Source organism: Pyrgilauda ruficollis, unplaced genomic scaffold (assembly GCF_017590135.1).
Source record: "Pyrgilauda ruficollis isolate IOZ18807 unplaced genomic scaffold, ASM1759013v1 scaffold73, whole genome shotgun sequence".
NCBI classification, from domain to species: domain Eukaryota; kingdom Metazoa; phylum Chordata; class Aves; order Passeriformes; family Passeridae; genus Pyrgilauda; species Pyrgilauda ruficollis.
Genome location: NW_024529155.1, coordinates 3,416,632 through 3,433,930, shown reverse-complemented (window position 1 = coordinate 3,433,930; position 17,299 = coordinate 3,416,632). Strand labels below are relative to the sequence as shown.

Sequence of the window (17,299 nt, the reverse complement as noted above, 5' to 3'; positions counted from 1 at the left end):
TTCAGTTGCTGCTTTAGTAGTAATGAACCTACCCAACGTTTCAGTGCTATCGGCGTGCTCCAGAACCCCCTCTGAGTGGTTTGACAAGTCTGGTTTAGCAGCTTCTCGGGGGACCTGCTTCCTGAGCAGCTCCTGCTGTTCCACAGCTCTTACAAACAGTTGCTCAGAATTATCTCGAGGAATGCAGCACCACAGCTAAAGTGGCCCAGGATGATGAAGCCCTCCTTCACGTCTTAAATGGTCTGTTATCTGGTAGGATTCAAAAAAAGTACAGTGTTGTTAATGCTGCCAAACCCTAATCAATAGAGCTAACAAGTGTTTCAGTGAATCAATATATCAATATTAAAGAGAAAACAAAATAGCTTATTGTTTCCAGTCAGCTGTTTTGGGTACATTTTACTTCAGTAAATACAGAACGTAGAATGAGCACATTTCTTGCAAGGAGTAGTCAAACCTAATTCTCATGGAATGCTTGTTTCCCAGTAAAAACCACTAATGCAAGCCAAGTTCCCAAGTTTCCTTCTGTTAGAACAATGCAAATGACACTTCCAAGGATGAATGGCTGCCCTGGTCTCGCAGGGATTTTTAGGAAGGACAACGTATCTTGCACTTGTGAATGTTACAGTCACATCTAGCTACACACAATGATGCATTCTCAAACGTTACCAGCCTACTGATCTAGGATGAAAAAACTTGAACTAAACATGTTTTTCTTTTTTTACATTCTGATTTTTTCTGCCTTCTTTAAAAGCAAGAGGTTGAATTCACAGCATTTGTATAGAGACTGGTAGGAACCTATGTGCTTTAATCCTTTCAGACTGAATGTAAACCAACTTAATTTGAAACACGGTTTTGCCTTAATGGTTTTAAAAAAATAAAATATTTTTAAAAGTTAATTTAATGACATGTGCTGATCTTTTATCTCCAGGAAGGGAACTCACTGCAATGTGACATTCAAAAAGCAGCCTATTTGAAGCATCTTCAAGTACTGATGCTTCCCTGTGTACTGTTAGATGCCTTTTGAAGCAGGAGTGGGTGTGTCACACAACCCAGAGACATTGCATATACATTTATTTATATATATGACCTAAGTTTGGTGCTGACCCACCACCCAGCTCTGATCTTTCATATTCTCATGGGGTGTATGGCTGGTTTGAGACATCCATGGAATTCAACAAGTGCACTTCTGTGTGAAATGCACCACTGACTAATTCAATGAGCACATCTTCAATTAAATCAGTCAGGGAAGTATGTCACAGGTTTCCTTCCAGAATCTGGGGATATTTTAAGCTGGTAAAGAGTGCTGAAGTGGAAATTACAGCAGAGGAAAAAGACTCTGGTTTCTTCATCAGCTGTGCTCAGGAGCATGGAAGATCTGATGTTGAGCAGCAGAAAGTACTTGAAGACCCCAATGAAAACAACCTGTAAAGGCTGTGCATCCATGAAGAGCAGGAAAAGCTGGGCATGGTATCATTCAGGCTGTGAAATCACATATATATTAAAATATTATGGTACTGAGACCATAATGATCATGTTCGGTGGAAATACAAGAATGTGGAATAACTAAATTCTAAGAGCTGGGCACAGATAATAATCCATTGTCATTCCAGGAAATACCAAGTGGCATGTAGGACAGTCTCCTTTCCCTAAAGCACAGACCAGAGATGCCAGAACACATCTGCTGTCCCTCTGTGGTACCTGCTGGCTTTTCTGCACCTACCAGGTCTTCACAGCCAGGTAACTGTGTAGCAGAGGCATCCCTGACTTGGTTTTTCCTGCTGTAAAATAAATAACTGAGCTGTACTGAGCCAAATTAAATCTTAGGTAGTTTTGCTCTGAGGTTCTGCTCCCTTTTAACACTGAGTCTTTTCCCCCTTCAGTTCAACATAACAAGTACTTAAAGGCATGAAGATTTCTGAGGGCTTAAAATGACTCCTCAGTCATATTGTAAAGGCAAAGATAATGGTTATGAATAAATGAGATAACTGCTTTTGTCTTAAAAGGGCACAGAACAAGCTGAGCAGGAGGGAGAACAGGTCAGACAGATGAGATCCCAGTCTTACTGACAACAGAACTGCACTAGGCAGGCTTTTAAAACCTGCTTTTAAGAATACAATCTGTCATGAACAATGGGAAATTCAGCAAAAAACATATTTCAAGGTATGTTTGCTGGTGTAAACATATCCTGTGATCTCACACAACCATGTTGCTTTGGCAGCTTGATTATAACACTACAATTCCAAGGTGGGAAAGTGCTTTCTTCAGTTGTGGGTTTAGCACAGGACGTGCCTCTAATGTTTATAAGGAACAGACACAGACACACCACAACTTTTAAACAGTGTTCCTAACATGAAACTGAAATATAATACCACCATCTTACATAAGTTTAGTATCACTTTCCCTGAAAGTGTAGTCTTTTGTAACTGCAAAAAGGAATCTGAAATGTTGCCTCCTAACTTGGGTCTTTTTTTCCACATTTAGAGGCATACATATATTTTATTTATTAAAGCACTTAGGGCTTGAAAAGGCTACTAATAGGTCCATTATTGCTCCTCCACTACAAGAAATTTCAGTCCTGAACGGAGGGCACCAATATAGTAAGTTCATTAAAAATAAAGATTTTAGGATACTTCAATGTCCTAAACAACTCCTTGAAATACTGTTGATTTCTTTTAACAAACACAGGTTCATTCTACTGAAATGATTTTTGATGTTGTCCTATTACAAGTTATATGGATGGAAGTGTTGGGAAAAAGAGATGTTCACCAAAGCACTAACATGTTCTGAAGCAAGGACCAGCAGTAACTTGAGTAAAAAAGGTGATTTTGTGATTAGGGAGCATTCTAGACGTATCTTTAAGGCATGTGACTCAGGTTTTACATAAAAGCCACCTAAATCTTAAGGCAGTCAAAACAGATAACTGAAGAAGCTAATTTTTGAGCTAAACAAACTGCTGTTTCCATTGATCTTCTTACCTTTTTTACCTGAAACTGTGTTTCTGACATCCCTATTACAACTGCAGTTTATTTGTCTGGTTCAGGAAAGACTTGAGTGTATTAATGGAACTTTTCTATTTCCAGATTAACTGCTTTGAAAGTGAAAAAGAAGTCACCTTTATTGTAAAGCATAAGCCAGATGTATTCAGGGTCCTCTTGAGCTGCTGTGCTGACATGGACTGGAAGGTTAAGTGAAAAGTGACTGCAAGTGCAAGGGACTTGTAAATACTTTTATTGATTGCAGAAGCACCAACCTTCAAAGTCTCAAGCCACAACGCTGTGATAGCTTTAAGATATTGAGAAATTTAGGTATTATATTTATGACATTTTCTCACAGCACTTTTAGTTTAGACTTAAAACTAAAGCTTTAAATTCCCTGCCTTATGTAATCTTACAGGACAGCACTGCCAGTTTAACAATTGGTGTACACTGACCTGCTTGGGTATATTCTGAATTAAGCCAGATCAATCTGTTTTGGAATTTCATAACACTGCAGGGAGTGTCAAGAACAACACAAAGCACTAAAATAGCAAATGTGGAAATCTGGACACTGTTCCTATGCTCTGTGCTGTGTGGTTTCTTACTGCAAGCATTTCACACGGTGACAGCAGGCTCATCTGCCTTCTTTTCTGGCTCCTCAGCACCTCGGAGCCGCTCCCTGGCGCGGCCGGCGCTGCACGGGGATGTCTGAACCCAGGCCAAGGGCAAGGAAATGTGCTGCTCTCTCTGGTAGTAGTGAGCTGATGAAGGTCACTTCTTTAAAAGGAGCAACATGATAGTCTCCAAGCAGAGAGAGGAGAAACCCCAGCCAAAGAACTGTCGCTCTTGGACCTTCAGGATTTATGCTTTGTATCCGTTTTTTTGCAGGATTTCTGCTGGGGCTTCCTTTTATCCATGTCTTCTTGTATTTCCAAAGGAAAGGCCTTTAGCTTTTCTTTCACACAGGGGAGGCAGAAGCTTTTGGAGTAGAACAGACTACAGTCCTGTAAAGAAAATAATATTACTAGCAGGATACACAAAATGGAAATGCTTACATTCCAGTCTCATTAAACTACATTTATATTTAGAATTCTTCTAAAATGAATTCTTCTTCTTCTAGGCTGAAATATTCCAGCAATTTAACTTTTTCTTACTCAATAATTCTAACATCTGGTTAGAGCCAACTGGGTGAAAAATCAAACTCCCAAATCAACTGTCCCACTGCTCCTGTTAAAGTGACCTTCACCAGCTCCCTGCTCCAGGGAATAGCAACATCCCTCCTTCAGCTGCTTTCTCCTTCCAGCACCATGCATGGGTTTCCTGGCCTGCTCACTGAATTCCAAATGGGATTTCATGGGTAAGCTGCAGCTGGTGTTGCTAATGGATTATACCTGGAGAGTGAATAAAGGTGTAAGAGATTCCATGGATTTTACTGAAACAGCAAAGTTTTCCTCCAAGTCTTGCTTGATGAAGATTTCTAGCTCCTGGGAGGATCTTCCAAATTCCTGCAGTGGTGTGTGAGAATTGGAGCCTCAGCACACTCTTCCTCACCAATCTCCACAAAAATGGCCTCAAGGCCCACACAAGTACCAAGTACTGGAGGCTCTCACAACAGACCATCTTTTCCACAATGCCCAAAAAAACTATTCTTACTTCCATTAAGCCATGCACTTGTACTGTCCTAGGAGACTATTAAAAAGTATCACTATTATATCAGTATCACAGAGGTGTCCAATAACTGGAGTAGTTAATGAACTCAATTCATCTGAGACAATTCAAATGAGATTTCATCCCTTACCCTCAATAAATGTACTCACTGGTTAAAACCTAGAACCACACCTGGTACTAAAGCTTGAGCTAATGTCTCTCCTCTGAACTCTTGATAGCAAAGTATAAAAGCTGTTGAGCACAAAGAAGGTATTTTTGCTATCCCTGTTCTGTTCACAGGTCATACAGACCCAATATTTATTTTTTTCCCAGGAGCTGTAACCAGATGTTAGTAATTGAATAGAAAGAAGCAAAACTGACGGAACATTTTAATGTATTTGCAATATAGAGTTTGAACAACTGGAAGAGAAACTAATTAATGTATTATTCCTTTGCTCTGCAGCGAGACTTGACATCCCTGGTTCTCTTGATGTGCTGATCACCAAATTCCAAATAGGATTTCATGGGTAAGCTGGAATTGATGTTGCTGATGGATTATTCTTGGAGATTTAAAAATGAATAAAGACATCAGTTTAGATAGAACTGGACAAATGGAATCCCTGGGTCTTACCTAAATAGTAAAGTATTCCCCTTGCCATGGTCATTTGCAGCTGGCCTTTCTCGGGGAGCTAGGCTTGGCTATTCCTGTGTTCCTCTCCTTGTTTTGTTTCTATGTCACTATCTGGGCTTTAGCAGCAGATTCAGATGATAATTACATCAAAATCACAATCATCCTGCTTCCATGTGACTTGGAAGCTTGGGGAACAACTTGTCTTCATCCATTGTCCTTTTCTGCATTGACTGCCAGGCCCCTTCACGCTCAGGAATGAGTGCGAGGCCTTAGTCTCTGCAAAGCCCTGCAAGTGGATTTCAGTTGCACAACCTCCAGAGCCTATTGCTTTTTGTCTCTTGGTATCCTTAATACCTTAAGCTGCCAGTTTAAAAGGGGAGATTAGAGTTTCAGTTGGCCTGGCCATTGTTGCTTGCATTGCCAAATGGCACACAGCCCCCCAGCTCCTAGGCTCAGTGCTCCCAAAGGTGGCCACTGGGCCATGGCAAAGGAGGGGAGAGGCTGTTCCTGCAGGTGGGATCCCCAATGTCAAAATGCAGCTCCTCACAGGTAGAACAGGTGCTCAACTTGCATTCTTTCGGCTGAAATGAGTTGCTAGTGCAGATTTTGGCCAACAGAAACTGGGGAAATCATGACTATGAACCACTGCACCCCTGAGCATGTACCTGTAGTCCTGCTCTCTCAGTCCTGGGATTTTCAGCCTAACCTTTCTTTCAATGCCCTACAAATTAAACTTATCATGTAGAGTCAAGCCCTTCTTTTGAACCTTTATCCTGATACAGTTCTGTGTTTAATCAGATGATTCTTTAATGTGTTTTCTCCCTTCCATGACCAAGGCAGGAGGGGGGCCATTTCAATTCCAAATTTAATAGTCCAATTCAGGCAAAACAGCTGCCAAAGCATGCTGCCATAGTTTATTTCTGTTTTGACATGAATCATGTCTGAAAGTAATATATATATGGGGATGGTATCTTTACCACAATATGTAAAGGAAAGGCTCTGCCCATCCCTATCCAGGACTGACCCTGCATGACTGGAAGCAGAGTGGGAAGCAGCTGTAGTATTACATTTATCACTTAATGCCTACAATCATGTCTGAGGTCAGTGCTCAGTCACCTTCTGCTGAGGTGAGCAACAAGGGATGAAACTTGCTCCCTTCCCTCCTTTCTTCTCCAAGAGCCACCTTTTTTCCTTGTCTTTAGAAAGTGTTGCAATAAAACAGAAGTAACTATTTTAAATTACTAATATGGTCAGATTATATAATTTCCTCTCCCCTTTTCTGAAAGGGTAATAGGAAGAAGGGCACTCAACCTGCCCAAAGACTTTTAAAAGCATTTCTATTATCTTCGTTTTTGTGTGGTTTTGACATGTTTTAAGACATTACAGATAATAATTGGAATTATTCCCAGTTGGATCAGAACTAACGGCACTTACCAAGGCACTCTGATAAAAGACTTGAGCAGGGTGATACAAGTTACAAAATGATTAAAGTAAATTAATCACTGAGTGAAACTTCAGAGGATATTTGGAGATATTTAAGTTTATGAACACTATACAGAACAGCTCTAACTCATGACTTTCATTGGCACAATAAAAGGAAATACACTTCAGCTAGCATGGGTTGTCTCATGAAAACCCTAAAATCTGATCTGTCTCTCAAATCCCCTTAGGTCCCCCAAAGCTAGCTAAAATCCCTTTGCCAAATCCCAGGTAAGAAAAGTCTTAATTTTGCCACACATTAGCCTAATACTATTCTGAATTACCAGAATTTAAAAAGCAGTCTGTCACTAAAACCTTTCCAATTGGTCCAGCTTCTTTGCAAAGAGGCCCAAGAAAGTATGATTTTCTTCAGCTTCAATTCCTATGTTTTAACATTTAACTCAGCTCAGGAGTGAATTGATATATTTGGGTCAAGCACAGCCAATACAGAGATATTATTCTACCTTTGTCTCTCCATATTGCCTTAGATTAGTTTTTACTTCTTTGGACTTTAATTTTCCCTACATGAAGAGGAATAGTATGTGTTTACTTACTTTGTGGTGTGGGTGTTTAAAGCACTAATTATCATTTCTGCAGATCTCTTTCAATGTTACCTAAGCAGTATTGCTAAATTCATTTTGAAACCATAGTCATAGGTGTGATTCACTATCTGGCCTGGCCAGTTTGGTAAGAAATTTATTCTCAATTATTTACAATCAATGTTTTACTTTGGGTGATACCATCAGGGGAATCTTGAAAACTCAGATAACAAGCAGTAAATGACTGACAGATTTCCACAACAGGCAAAATAAGCAGGACTTTCAAAAAGACTAGAAGCTTCCATTAGCTCACTGCAAGTATCTTCTATTCATTGCCAAGGCCTGGGTTAACTGAAACAAACACATCTTTTCAAAGAAAAAGCGCCACCTTCATTCAGAAAAGCACAGTGTGCGCAAAGACCCTGAGAGGCTGAAATGCTCTATTTCTGACAGCTCAAACTGCCACACATGGAAATATCTGCTGAATCCTTCCTAAATTAAGACACTTGATTTGGGAATGAAAATAGTTAAATGTGCTCAAGTTTGTCCCAAATGTGTCTGTGTTGCCAATCCTCTGCTGTTAGAAAGGAAGGATAAACCTGGCGTGTCAGGGCAGGAATTGAGCCCCTAAGCCCAAACTCTGAGTAGCTGCTCTTGGCTCCTGGCTGGGCTGCGTGGAAGGGAGTCAGCCCCTGCCACAGCAGGGACAGCAGGGAAGATCCTGCTCATGTCAGCTTGGCCTCCACACAACTGCCCTGAGCAACCTGGCTGTGGAAACTTGAGCCCAGCCACCACAGCCACAACCAGAAAGTGCTGGCACTTCACCTAGTCAGAGCCTGCTTGTAACTTCAGAATAGAAATTAATAAACCAAACCCTCTGAGCTGCAATCACTTTTGGTGACTTTCAGTCATTTAAATGTCAAAAGAGCCTTCAGAGATAGGATGCAGAGAAATACTCCCAGTGCAGGTAGCTGGGTGTGCAAGCTCCCATGTCAGCTGCACATTGTGCCATGGATAGTATGAAACAACTGGAGCCCCCAGCAACAAGCCAGGAACAGGCACAGATCCTTTTCCTAACAAAGGGCTCAGGGCCCTGCATCACAGTCTGGGAGAGGACTGGTCACCCTGAGACTCTGCAGGAGCCAGTGAACAGCAGGAAGACCCCAGACCCAAAATTCCCCATGGGAACAGATGCACAGACTGTAGGGGTATAAAAGCTCAGGGGTTTCTTTATTCGGGGCCCCTTCCAGAGGAAGCAGCCTGAGCTGTTCCTGCTGCTGCAAAATTCAATTATTAAACCTTTTTTCCTGAAATTGGATCCCTGACAAACCTGAGTAAGAAGTTTCTTTAACAAGGAAATAAACCCAATCAGGAGAAAGATGTTACTGCATGCTCCTCTTAGCCCATCCTTGGTGCTGACTGCCACAAGTCAGAATAGCAACTGAACTGAGCCAAGTGTGCCAGTATGCTTCTGGCTGTGTCTGCCCAACTCCCAAAATCTGAGATTCACAGCAAACAAAGGGGCCAGCTCTTCACTGAGAAGAAGGAATTAAGACAAGTAATTTTACTCCACCTTTCTGGACTGCACTCAGATTTCATAGTTTAAGGTTGCCTTCCAGCTGCTACTTAAATTCATTCTTCCTCAGAGAGCAAGCATGGCATGGTACAACTCTCTTCCCTGCTCACTTTAAACATTAATTTTTGCAAATAGGATGATAGCCCTGTGCTGCGAATGCAAAACTAACAATTCATGGATATTTATATTCCCTTTACAGAAAAAAACCTGACCTACTATTGTGTGTGATTTATATTGCCCTTGCACTTCCTGGTGCTAAGAATGTAGAAAAGAGCACTCCTTGTGCTTGAGAGGCTGGACTGTGCCTACCTGTAAGTAGAACATTCACGGTTGCTGATCATTTTAATTTAATACTGAGAGCTTCATCTGGTGGAATCCACAAGAACATCCAACTAGGTACAATTAACATATATGTAGTGGTAGGACAAGGGGGAATGGTTTGCTTTAAAATGGATTGTTTGGGATTTTGCTGCTTGATCTTTCTCTGACAGGTCACCAGGACTGGAACAAAAAGAAATTATTGAAGCAGCTTGTTTTGCTTGTTACTTACTGTACCAACACACACTGCTCTCTACACAAACTGCAACAAGATCTAATGATGAGGAATTTGTCCTTGTCAGGGGTGAAAGGATCCCTCATGACATATGCTTCTTCCAAAAGCCAGCAAAAGAATAATTTCAGGCTTTTAAGTGTATACTTCACTGTAGGGGATGTTTAAGAGGGGGAAATTGTAGAGGCTGAAAAGTTATCAGCCCTTTGTACTTGATTTGCTCATCTTACTCTTGTGTATGTGGTAATGCAGCAGCTCTGCAGCTCCTTTTCAAAACCTTCAGCTCTGCAGCTGCCTTCAGTCCTATACTGTACTTCCTATCTCTCTTCCAAAAGTAGAGCAACTGGTGAGTCTCTCAGTGTCATCTTACTAAGTTTTTCTCAATGCTTTACCTTAACCATCTTCCATTTATTATAACAGGCATCCCTTAGCATGGCAATCTTCAGTCCCTTCAGCACCTTGTCAAGTCACCATTTCAATTGCACAGCTTTTAATCAGAAGTTCTCTTCCAAAGCTGCATGCGAGTATGAAATACAAAGGTTTTACTGCTCTTGGTTGTGTTGCTGCTGTAAAGCTGAGGTCCCCAGCTCCTGAAAGCAGGAGCTACCAGCAGAGAGCCCTGCAGTTACCTCCAGTGTGCTTACTTTATGTCACAGACTGTACTGCTTGCTCCAGGGTGTTGAGGGAGTGCATTTAATAATAATTTTGCAACCTGCTTGGGAAAAACTAAAGCCTTATTTTTTCTGGGAGCTCCAGGCAAAAGAACACAGAAGCCAGTTGAGCATCTGTCTGCCTAGGGCATGCAGCAAGGGCACCTGGCTTACTCCTGGGCTTAGGTAAAATTTGGATTATGGGATAATATGGATAAAAGGTATTCTGTCAGCTTGTACTGCCTTCTCCTTGCCTCCACACACACAAAAGTGCGTGCAGGAGTGTGTCCAGCACTGTGTTCCTCTCTCCTTTTTCTGTCCACTCAAACAGAAAATGATTTGGCCAGAGCTTTCCACTGTTAGGAAAGATCAGGGATCTTATCATGACAGATCACCCTGTCAACAAGTCCCTGGGATACAAAGACAGGATTGTGTCTGCAAAGCTCCCCTTGCAGGATTCCCAGCCCTCATCAGTGCAGAGCCATTCAACAGGGCCCCCTGTCCAGCACATTTCCTGCAGCACTGCATTTGGGACACATGAGCAAGCCAAGAAAGATGGGATGTGAAGCTGTTTCTTAAAAGCATCTATAGAAGTGTGATGCTTCAGCATTATTCTTTTGTTTTTGGCACTTGAGCAATCCAAATAAAGCTGGGGTGTTAACTCTGATATTGGATAACCTAAATTAAGAGTCACATTCAGACTCTTCAGGAATGGACCTGATCAAAGGTGAGCCATTGCTCTGATGAGTGGAAGAGGGAAAACCAGCAGCACTGTGGGGTTTGGTATGATAAAAAGACAGCTGCCAAAGGACAACAGCCCCAGCAGCTGGTGATTAACAGCTGTTTCTATTCTTTAAGAAACTGAGCAGTCTTATTGGAGTGAAATGCTGAGTACATGCCTGACTTCCAGCTCCAGAGAGTTCCTGAACATGTCTGCCTGATGAATTTGTTGACCATGACGGCCTCCACAAAGCTACTCTTGCATTTCAAGCAAAGTGCTTTATTTTATGGGGAGTTTCATGTCTGCAGACAAAGCTGTAACTGCATAATTCCTGGTCAAACTATCCCTACTTTGCAGAGAGAGAAAAGGCTTTGGTCTGAAAATATAAATACACAGTGAGCATCCACACACCCTGATGTTGCACGGTCTGACAAAGGATTGTCCAATCCACACAAAAAAGCACTGCTATTCAAAACTCCACATCATGCCAGATAGCTCTTAAGAAGTGTTTTTGCCATATATATTTCATTCATGCTGTGTGTATGTATTGCTCAGCTGAGGGAGGCTACAGTGAGGGAAGAGCTATTCCCAGAAATACCAGGCTGGCAGTCAGCAGTATTCTTGCAAGAAAATATTGGTACAGTAGAGTAGTCAGTGGGGCTAGGAAATAGGTTAAATACAGATTTTTGCATGGTATTGAAGCAGGGCACAAAAACTGATTGTTGTTTTTCCTACCAGCACTGACAATTTTTAACACTCATTCCCTTTGGAAAAAAGGACATCACTTTAAGTGCCAAGCCTCATGTTCAGTATCAGTAGAGCACATTGTTGGGCTCATGCAGTGCACTCTGCAAGGATTCCAATGCTCATAGCAGAAATTAAGTCTGTGATCTCAGAAGGCACTTGCACAATCAAGTGTGAGTTTGGTGACATCCACCCATAATATGTGCACAAGGCTGATAACTCACACAGCTCATATTTGAACTCTCCTGGTGTCTGAACTTCTTTGGGAGCATCCATTTTTAAGCTACCTGCAAGAAACCCACCCAAAAAAATCTTCTAGCTTCAAAATGCAATGCTGGGAACATATCTGCAAGAAGATTAAAGTGACCTGAGACATCTGGCTTTGCAAATTAAAACCCAAAGGAAAACTGACAATTGCAGACCTTGATGAATAAATATTTTCTCCCAAATCAAGTTTGTTTCCCATGTTCCAGTTAAATTTTCAAATTCCTTAGACAGGTCTATAAACTGCAGACTGGGAGCCTAACAATAAAGTTCACCTATTAATTTGGAACATCCATGAAATAACCCAGGTGACAAAGCACATGGCTGTGATCTTGAAAACCCTCTGCTCAACTGAGGTCTATACTCCCTAAGTGCTTCCTAGGACAATGTTCCCTACCTGCTGCTATGCAGAATTCCAATCCAGTTCTGCAATGCCCATCTCCTCCCTCAAACTGGAGCCATGAAAGGGTTTGGGACCTCACTCAGGAGGCAGGTACCAGTTAAGTTAAGTGTTGCAAAGAAAAGACTGTGCCTTTTTCTTTGCTTCTGGTTCACCTTGGAATAGAGTTTTGGAAGCTTATCCCTGACTCCCTGTTCCCATCTGCCTTTCTATGGAAATGAGGACAATGGAATTACCCTATACCTTGATAAAGTGTTGGCCCATTCCAGCCACATGGGACAAAGGAGCAGACACCTTTAAAAAAGTTTAGGTACTGTAACTTTTATGAAAATAGGCAGAAGGGGAAGACTCTACTTTATGCTCCTGGAGAATACCCATATATTTCTATAAATAGGAGAATCTGCACATAGGACATTATTGTCCATCCTTCTGACAGACTTCAGGCCCCACTACAAAGGTATGGCCATCAGTCCCAAGATACAACACATAGGAAGTCATGTTGCATCAGCTTTGCTGCTAACAGATTACTTGTTTAAAATCCTGGCCATTGATTCACATTTTGGGAGCTTGCTCTTCACTAATATCACTAATATTAGTTCAGAGTCACACCCTCAGCTTTTTCCAAAAGTATGGTGTGGCAAGCAGGCTTTTAGGATTGATTTTTGTCTGTATCAACAATCCTATCAAGCACAGCTAACCATGTGCATGCCCAAAAATTGCACCAATCCATGAAAGAAACTTGGTTGCTTGTTTGCAAACTGGGTATCTTTGCTCACCTGCACCATTTTCTTGTACAGACAATTCACCTTGCAATTATCAAAACTACAGCTTTTAGCTAAAAACCCTCATGCTTTTCATGGTACAGTGTTCTGCTGCAAACCAGTCAGCTTTTGGAAGACAAGCAGGGGTGGTGTCAGGCTATGAAGAGGTGAGCACCAGGAACCTGGGTTTGGGTGGTATCTCCGCAGGTAGGTTATGTGTGCTCCCAGCTGAGCACATCCACAGCATTCCCACTCTTCCAGCAGGGCATTCCCACTCTTCCAGCTCTGCAGCCAGACCCCTTCCCTGCAGAGATGATTCAGTTCACTAAGGCCACATCCCTAATTATGCTTCAGCTCAGGGGGTTTCTTTGGGAACAAATTGCCTGACTGTCCCCTCCTTACCACATAGGTTTGCACCACAGAGCAGTCTCAGAGCACATAAACCAGAGGGTCTCAGAAAAAAATAATCCAAAAGTTGTGCTCCGGAAGCACCTAACATGCTCCAACCTGAATGCCCAGCTGGTGGCCATGCAGCATACAGGCTGGCACCAGAAGTGATCTAAAACATCCCAGAACACAGAGAATGGGCAGCTGGTATCCAACACCCAACACCTCGGTCCATGGTTTGTCTTACTAAATCGCACTAGCTACTAATGCAGCAACAAAATTTTTTTTTTCATTTTCTTCTTCCAATATTTTTTCTTTATTGCTTTTAATGAACTAAATTGGCTTGCAGAGGAATCCAACAGCTGCTAACAGTAGCACAAGGTAAGAGGCAGAACTGCAGCACTAGCAGAAAGGCAGGGCTGAGATGAGGGACCTGCACATCCCTCTTTTGGTGACAGTAAGCTGCTACTTCTGCTTGCCCAACAGAGTGAAACTGAATCCTCAGAGACATCTGCTGACAAGGTGAACCAGGGGCAAGGTGAAGCAGAGCTGGGACTACTTGTCATCTAATGTTCCAGAAGAACAGGGAGATCCTCAGGGGCAACAGAGGCTTCATGACAGACATCCAATTCTGATAGTCCTAGCCTGTTAAACCCTGAAACCTAATTTTGGAAATAATCTCCCTTACCTCATCACTCCTTTACCACCAGCCTTTCCACAGCCATTCCTGGCATTTCAGTAGCAGAGAATTCTTCAGATGTAACACAGATGGGGCTGGACACTGCATTTATAAATAAATTCACCTTGAGAACACTTTAGGAAGCTATTTTTTCACAAATTGTATGACCCTTAGGTATGATGTGTTTTCCCTACCTCACAGGGATGATTGAGAACATTTAATTAACTCAAGTGCTTTCAGATTTGTCAGTTAGTCGTACAGCATGTACATGCTACCCCTTTCTCCCTGTACATTGTAATTTGGATTCTTCACACTATGAGCTAACTCAGCTAAAAAGTCTGCTTTTTGAACCCTGCATTTTAGGATTGCCAGTCAGGTCCCCCTGACATACCTAACTTTACTTTTTCTGCTACCCAGCAGCAACACCAACACACCCACTCGACTGAATGAGATTCAGATCAACACTTGTATGCAATTTTTTGTAATCAGTCTTCCTTAAAAAGGAGAAATCATTAACCCCAAAGAAGTAGAGTACGGAAAGTCACTTGAATCAAATTTACTATAATGCTGACTTTTTCTTTAAAACAGTGCAAAACACCAAGAACCACAACAACAAAAAAGAAGTATTTATGGCAGTGAGGGTCATAGACTTTGGAATGAATATGTCCTGATCCCAAGTTAAAATAACAGCTCTGGGTTCAGAGCTGAAGTACGTTAGATATAGAAACACCTGCTCTCTCACAGACCATCGGCATGTAGAACAGAATCTGTTCAATGCCTACCACTGGGAAGGAATGATATCTATGTACAAACACATTTTTGGCTATGCCAGTTGAAAAGCATATGATCCTGCCTGCAAGACACAGATGAATTTATGATGCTTTCCATCTTGCTCCCAGCTTACAAGTCACTGGTAGCAGCTGTACCAAGTTTTATTTCACTGGGAACATCATTTGTCCTGAGAGCTTGTCTACACATCAGCACTTGGGAAAGTTAAGGTTCCTAACTAAAAGAGTGAGGTCAATGAATACACAGATTTCAGAGTGAATGCTCCCATTCAGAAGTAAAGTTTGCTATACAACAAAGTCAAGCTATTTATCTCTGAATAAAGAATGTCAAGTTTATGCATGTGCTTCACACCTTTAGTCTAAATTGCCAAGCAGACAAGTCCCGAGATGCACTTTCTCTCAAAGAGTCACTTCCAAAAAGTTCCTTTGCTTTGAATAACCATGGCTTTATGCCATAAACCCAGCTGAGCCAGACAAAGGTTTATCACATTGGTCAGCTCATTGGTTTGGCACTACATGCCATCTTAGCAGGATGCGACAATGTGCCAGGTGTTTGTCTGCCCTCCAGACACGTGAAGCAGAGTGAGAACTCATTTCTCTCTAGCAAACCAGCAGCAGGATAAAGGACCTCTTGAGGAGAATGTCTAGGGCACTAATCCCTTCTTAATAATGACAGACAAATTTGTGGCCACGAGCAGCCCAAACCATCACCAGGTGCTACCACTATTTTTTTTTTTTACCTTAGAATGTTCTGAAGCAGCACCGTTTCCCAGTAACACATCACAAGTCTGTCTGGCTGACACATGCTGAACAGGTCTTGGACAACAGCTTGTCTAGAACTGAATTCTGCCCAAGCACTTTCCACTCTGAAAGCCACAGGGTATTTTAACACATCTTTACTTGACACACATGCCCAGCTCTTCTGGAAAGAACTCAGTTATCTACGTGCTTGGGTAACCACTGAACTAACACGCTCTACAGAAGCCTGCTAGGTCAAGCCTAGAGTGCTGCAGGATGTGTGTGAGGTTGGCTCACATGTCCTGACAAAAGGTGAAGCACACAGATTTCAGCTCCATAGTAAGGAAATAACTGCAGTTAAAAAAGTTAAAAAAGTTAACTGCAGTTAAAAAAGAAAGGCACGAGTTAGGTAGTGCTGAAAGAGTGTTTCTCCGTGCTGTCTGCAACTGATACCTGATATAGACATGGGGAAATGGCTCTCAGTCCAGTTCTCTGGAGACTCCTAAAGACTTCAGGGTAATTCTGATTGGAACACTCTGCTAAGAGGCCTGGAAGGCATGCCAGAAATCATAAATCACCCTTAAATTGTCAGGGTCAGTGGCAAAGTAGTAGCACAGATAAGTAATCTGATTTTCTTTGCTTCAAACCTCATTAGCACAAGTATTTACAATGCATAGGTTAAGCCCTTCTTAATACTCCACAGCAGACTCCTGTATTTCTGAGTCACTGATAAACTAGAGAAACCATACAAGAAACAAAGTACCTATAAACAGATGCAGACTTTGATTTGAAAGGCTGTCAGATAAAACCAACATTGACACACCCTTAATCCTCTCCTACAAAACCCTTGTTTCTTTTACCTGCCAGGATTTTCCTGCAGTATTCACTGTTGATTACAATAATCTATTAAAATATTCACAGCTCGATTTTCTACAGGGAGGAGTGCTCTCCAGTAGAAGGGCAGTTCATACCCTGGCATGTGCCAGTGTTTGGTGTGACAGATATTTAAACACCCTTCAGCACCAGCAGCTTGCCTTCTTCAGAAAAGCAATCTGCTGCTTAACTGATCAAGCAGTAGATAAAACAGCAGAACTTTCTGACTTGCTAGTTAATCCCCAGGTGAACAACTTTCTTCCTCCTGCTCCTTCGTGCTACAGCCCTGAAGGCATGTTCAGGTCACCTGTGGCTGCCTCCCTGCTCTTCCTTTGAGGTGACTTACCTTGGCTCCAGCATGAATTAACCCAGGACTGCAATTTCACAAGGCGTGAACAATCAGAACTTTCATCCTTACTCACTCTCCCAAAGATCACTTGATTGAATTAAACCTTGATTTGTTGCAGCACCCTTTTCCCCCAGGCTGGGGGGTTGTGCTGGCATTGCTATGCTTTCTCTGCTTGGAAGGAACAGAGATCCCTGCAGGCTTCCTTCTAGCCACAGGTCACAGAGCAGGGCCCAAGCCCTGCTCCTGAACAACAGCTTCCATGGATTCCCCATGGCAGCAGCAGGATAAACAGTCTAGGTGGTCACAGATGTGAAAGTCACTGTGTTTTCTGAACAGCTGTAGGGACAGAGGAGTAACACGGACAGGCAAATCAAACCCCTTCCTTAGGTAAAAAGGCTTTCTGAACACACAATGAATCTCAAAAAGTCATCTATATCTAAGATCCATGATTTAACAAAGCGAAGAAACCAACACTCAACGAAAACTAAGCCCAAGTGCCCCTTACTCAGAGATGCCTGCTCTAAATTAGGCAGCATTTAGTAAGAATC

At 42.1% G+C, this 17,299-nt stretch overlaps 2 protein-coding genes across 2 annotated transcripts in view; one reads left to right on the top strand and one right to left on the bottom strand.

Moving 5' to 3' along the window:
* PPARA (peroxisome proliferator activated receptor alpha) overlaps positions 1–9,215 on the top strand; it is a 41,905-nt gene extending 32,690 nt beyond the window's left edge. The window contains exons 8-9 of the mRNA XM_041486026.1: positions 5,086–5,149; positions 9,047–9,215. Coding sequence (XP_041341960.1) covers positions 5,086–5,149; positions 9,047–9,137 — 155 coding nt within the window. The 3' untranslated portion in view covers positions 9,138–9,215. The remainder of the gene's footprint in view (positions 1–5,085; positions 5,150–9,046) is intronic.
* Positions 3,084–12,099, bottom strand: CDPF1 (cysteine rich DPF motif domain containing 1). Its single transcript, XM_041486028.1, has 4 exons — positions 11,676–12,099; positions 9,407–9,508; positions 5,900–5,906; positions 3,084–3,979 (listed from the first exon to the last, which is right to left on the bottom strand). The coding sequence occupies exons 1-4, from the start codon at positions 11,786–11,788 to the stop codon at positions 3,830–3,832; spliced, it is 372 nt and encodes a 123-aa protein (XP_041341962.1). The 5' UTR covers positions 11,789–12,099; the 3' UTR covers positions 3,084–3,829.
* Positions 12,100–17,299: the final 5,200 nt, after the last annotated feature.